General features: G+C 40.0%; 1 protein-coding gene across 1 annotated transcript in view; it reads right to left on the bottom strand.

The window, feature by feature from the left end:
- Positions 1 to 278, bottom strand: part of LOC109118638 (putative olfactory receptor 2I1) — a gene marked incomplete at its 5' end in the record, with an annotated part of 993 nt that extends 715 nt beyond the window's left edge. Inside the window, 1 exon segment of the mRNA XM_019210543.1 lies at positions 8 to 278. Within this exon segment, the coding sequence (XP_019066088.1) occupies positions 8 to 278 (271 nt within the window).
- Between the last annotated feature and the right edge of the window lie 5,196 nt (positions 279 to 5,474).

Genomic DNA, 5,474 nt, shown 5'->3' with positions numbered 1-5,474 from the left:
AGCCCACGTCCACCGCGGCCCGGGGCTCACGGAGAAGCACAGGGGCGCGTGCGGGCGCGGGTTGCGCACCGCCAGCAGCAGCGGAGCCGAGTTGCCGGCCAGGGTTAGGAGGTAGCAGAGGAGGACGAGGACGATGAGGGTGGGCTGAAGCGGGGGCCAGTTGGAGAAGCCCAGCAGGAGGAAGCGCTCCCCGGTGCTGTGGTGGACCTAAGAAGAGAAACTCCAGGAATGTTTGGAATGACTAACAAAGATGGGCACAGGCCGAGGAAAATCCTGGACTGGGTAAGAGATGACAGCACACGGTTTGTTAACTGTAATTCCATCTACAGATCTGAACGCTTAGTTTATTTGGCTAGCCACATGCCAGTCAGTGTTCCTTGGTTTAGTTACAAGATCCCATGAGGGAGATGGAGGCTCATAAAACTAATTAAGTTGCTAGTCAGTGGCTGTGTATAGCTTGTATTCACACCTGTCTGATTTTCAAATCCGTGTTGTTTCACCTGCCTCCTTTGTTCTGGTTGTATTACCAGGGACCAAAGAAAAAATCTAATCTTCCTCCCCCATGACAACCCTTCAGATGTAAGTCTTCTTTTCCGTTTCCATGAGTGTGTAGTTTCCGGAAGTTTAGCTCAGTGGGGCTGCTGCCTGCCTCCCAAGCATAAAGTTCTGAATTCAATCCCCGGTGTATGTATGTGTGTGTGTGTGTGTGTGTGTGTGTGTGTGTGTGTATATATATATATATGCCTAAAATTAGGACAATACATAAGGTTGGTCTAATACTTACACACCACAATTACCACCTTCCCTGTTTTATTTCCATAACTGTTAGATTCAAATGGGAAAAAAGAATCCCCGAGCAGACAAAGCCAGATAGGCTTCATAAGTGACTTTAACCTTCCTGAATTTGCAAACATAAGCGACTTCATTTAAGTCAGGCAAGACGTTTATATAACTAGGGAATTTTCAGTAAGATGGACCAAAAATGGCAGTTGTGTAACTGTAACAAATCAGATGTTTTCTTTGCCATATATCTGTGGTTGTCCTATAACTCTTTCTCCATGATTTTCCTGAACTATGGGTGACTCAGGTCTCAGGTCCCTGTTCCGTGGGGCCACCTGTAGCTGACCCTTTCCCTGCTGACCTTGTTGTGTGACCTAGACCTGATACTTTGTTCTTCCCTGACCTGGGGGCAAAGCAGGATGAATGTCAAAGAGACAGAGTCAGGGCCAGGGATTTAGTTCAGTGGCACCGCTCCTGCCTTACAAGCACAAGGTCTCGACTTTGATGCCCAATATGGGGGAGGTGGGGGAAGAGATACACACAGTCAGCTTAACATGTGAGCAGCCAGGTGGCTTCTACCTCCAGTAGACAGAGGAGCCCTGAGCCTTTGGCTCACCTCACTTTTATTCACTCAGGCACTGATCCATCTGGTTTCCCATATCTATTAATATATTCACTGGTAAACAACTTAACCTCAGCTGTCTTAACTTTTCCCTGATATGCAATCACCCACTAGTGCAGCTTTTCTCCTTTGTGCTCACAGAGGAAGCCAATTAGGCCTTAATTCTCCTCTGGTCCTCGATTGAACCACTTCTGGATTGGAGCTGCCCAATTCATGGATTGCTGTTTGTTCAAATAAACTCTTTAACTCAGCCATAAAGAAGGAGAGATTAGACTCATTCATAGGAAAATGGATATATATTGAGGATATACTCCTAAGTGAAATAAGTAAGTAAGACAGGTATAAATACCAAATAGTTTCTCTGGTGTGAAAAACTATAATGGTACATAAAATCCTAATGATATAATTGACAATGTGAAATAGGAAGAAAAGGGATAAAGGTGTAGGGGAAATGGGAAGGGCAGGGGAAAAGTAATAAGGGAAAAGGAAAAAAATGAGAAAATGAGAAAATGGAAATAAAGTATTTGTAAATAGGGAAGGGAGGAGGGGGTGAAGGGAGGACAGGGATAAGGGGAAAAAATGAGAACCAAGACCTGTCATGTAAGGGTACAAGATCCCAATGATGAATATAACCATACTGTATATCTAAAATGTACCAATAAACTCAATGAGAAAAAAACCAAACTCTTTAAAATTTTTATTGTGCCTCAGTTTACTTTTTAACACAGCCCTTTACATTGATGACTTAACATTATAAATGGAGGATGTTTAAAATATCCTTGCTCCTCCTCCTGTTAAACATGATGATCAATACATGAATGTTAGCTTTTAAACCAAGTGTCAGTGGGTAGAAGAAAGAACATTTGTTGGTAGTCCAGAAGTAGAATACCTTGGTTCTAGCTAGCATAGCCATCTTTATCCTAGTTCTTAGTGTGGGGAAGTCACTTTATGTCCCTCTGTTTCAATTTTGTCACATGTAAATTGAGGAGTTTGTATTAGGTGACTTCTAAGATTTCTGTGCTATCCTCTGACTTTATTGTCAAATATTCTTAAACAAATGAAGAGGGAACACAAGGAACAGAAGGAACTTTAATTTGACATTGAGTCAAATATAAAAACCATCACAGTTGAAGTTACTAATAAAAGCTCCATAAAATATGTTTTCTGAAAGATATCATTATATAGATAATTTATTTCAACAGCATATTCATGCTTTTAATTTAAAAATCATAATCATCTTATTTTTTATTTTTCTGGAAAAACTCCTTTTTCCCCAACATCCTGCTTATGGGGTTCTCTCATTTTAACTTTATTTGGCAGAACAAGTACTTCTACAGTGAATATGAACAAGGGTTTAAGAGCCAGTTGCGTGGATTTGAGTCTTGGCTACACTGTTTCCTAGCTGAGGAACCCTGAGCATGTTAACCTCTCTGTGCTCCAGTTTCCTCACATAAAAGCAGCAGTAGGTGAAGTGAGCTAAGTATACAAAGGGCTTAGAAAGTACCTGGTACATAGTAGGTATTTATTGAACATTAACTATAGTCCCTTATCTTTTACAGATCAGGAAACAAGGCTGTGTGTGTGCGTGTGCGTGTGGTTCCGGGGATTGAACACGTGTCCTCAAGCATGCAGAGATCTCAGTTTATTGCTGACTTATACCCCCAGCCCAGGAAACAAGTTCTAAAAAGGTTCTTTTACTAGTTTGTGATAAAACTATTATAAAAATTCATATTTGTTTCATATATTAATTCCAATCTTTACTTAATTGAAAACTAGGCAATAGCTTTATAGAGTAGGATAGGAAAGTAGCTGAAATGAAGTAACAAGGTCACATCATTTGTAAATGATTAATAGAATTTTGGCTTAAATCGGACTAATGCTTAGTCTTTCTTTTTTTTTTTTAATAAACCAAACTCTATTATACTAGAGACACTGGAGAATAAGAGGAAATACAAAGCCTGATCATTATTTCTAGATAATTTTACAGCATTGTGGACATAATGAACACAAAGTATAAAAGGTAGAATTTGGGCTTATGGGCCTTCAGTCGCTAGAATGTTGAGTTACCAAAAGTAAAGTTCTTCGTGTTGTGATTACATAGCCACACACCACTTCAACAAGACAAGTCTTAAGCCATTTTTCTTTAAACATGCCACAGCATGAAAACACACACTAATAAAATTTCCCAGATAACATCCTTATTACATGTATGAATAAATTCCCAAATATATAGCTGCAGCACATGTGCATATAGCATCAGTATTCTCCGTATGCACACAGAAAGCAAATCTGTTGTAAGGTATATTGTATGATGTTTCTCCAAACCTTCTTGGTATATTAGAATATGCCCATCAGCTGCAAAACTTTGTTTTTCTAAAGGAACATAATGATAAACTTACCTTCATATCTAATCTCTCTTCCTAATATTTTTAAACTTTGAATTTTCAGATGCTACATGGGTCTGCTGCTCCTTATGTGGATTCTGGGTTTGAGATGACAGCAAGGAGACTAACAAAAGACCCGTCAGTCTGACTGCATTGACTTCTGAGATGGGTACCTGTGATCAGACCTAGGCACCTCAGGAAGACAACAGAGGGTTGGTGCCATCTTGCTTGTCACTAGAGGAGTAGATAAAACACTGGGAAAGAATTCAGATGAAGAGATGTGATCTCCATTTTTGGGCAATCTTGTCACGGGGTAGAGAGACAAGGTGAGGATTTGACTGAGTCTTGTAGTGCTGGCAGTGCTAGCAAGAGTATTCTTTAGGATCCTTAAGGCCATGGTAGTTGCAGAGAAGAGGGAGGATGTTGGTGAGTCCTCTCACTACAGAGGAAACAGGAATAAACTTTCCTTGTTATTTTCAAGAAGGGACAGAGCTCTGGGGAACCTATGTCCCACTCCTATAGTTAATATTTCCTCTGAAAATATCCAGAGAGGAATACCTCAGTATGAGAAAGGGGAGAGGAAGGCCCCTTAGGGTACTATGTCTGTGGCAGGGCATGGAGGTCAGAGGCTGCATAATTTTCTCTCCTTGTCATCTTTACACTTAAGCTTTTACTGGTTTAGAATTCTATTCTCTAAGAGTTGGGTAGGGAGAGAAAGGGAAAGGGAAGTAAAAAATTAAGATGTATTGTGTACCTGTATCATCTCCTCACAATGAATGTAATCATTATGTACTACAAACATGTACTAGTTAAAAAAATTTAAAACAATAATTTAATTTCCTGATTGAGTGACCTGAAGCTGGCTGCTTAACCTCAGAAATCCTCAGTGTTATCATCTGTGAAACACAGAAAACAAGACTGATCCATCAGAGATGTTGTAGACTTGCTGAAATCATCCTCAGTTTTTTTTCCAGCTTTAATTGAGTTTATTGGTACATTTTAGGGATATAGTACAGTTACATTCACTGTTGGGATCTTGTACCTCTACATGACAGGTCTTGGTTCTCATTTTTCCTCTTACCCCTGCCCTCCCTTCACCCCCTCCTCCCCTCCCCATCTACAAACACTTTATTTTCGTCTTTTCATTGTCTCACATTTTTTTCTTTTCCCTTATTACCCTTCCCCTACCCATCCCACCTTCCCTACACCTTTAGCTCCTTTCTTCCCATTTCTAAATGTCAGTAATCTTATTAGGATTTTATGTATTATTGCAGATCATCCTCAGTTTTGAGTGATTTTTTTTGTGATCAGGTTTAGCTACCATCTCCATTTCACTTTTGTCTCCTCCATTCTTGAATATTTTGCCCCAAGTTCTCTCTTGTCTTAACTTTTGGTGAATTCATTATCCACACAGATTATATTTCTTTACTTCTTTGAGTTTCTTTTTTGGGGATCTAGAAATTTGTCATGCCCCATATCTTCAGTTTTCACTTCTCTATCTAGCAGAAGATTCACTACAACCATTATAATTACTTATTTTCTTTCTTTCTTCCTTGGCTTGCTATGTAGTTGAGGCTGGCATTGAACTCACTATGTATCCCAGGTTGGCCTCAAATGCGTAGCAATCCTCCTGCCTCAGCCTTCCAAGTGCTGGGATTACAGGTGTGCACCTGAGTATAAACTCATGG

Source organism: Fukomys damarensis, unplaced genomic scaffold (assembly GCF_012274545.1).
Source record: "Fukomys damarensis isolate Sample0158 unplaced genomic scaffold, DMR_v1.0_HiC HiC_scaffold_20, whole genome shotgun sequence".
In the NCBI taxonomy this organism is placed as follows: domain Eukaryota; kingdom Metazoa; phylum Chordata; class Mammalia; order Rodentia; family Bathyergidae; genus Fukomys; species Fukomys damarensis.
Note: the sequence above shows the minus strand (reverse complement) of the source record. Positions and strands in the feature narration are given on the sequence as shown.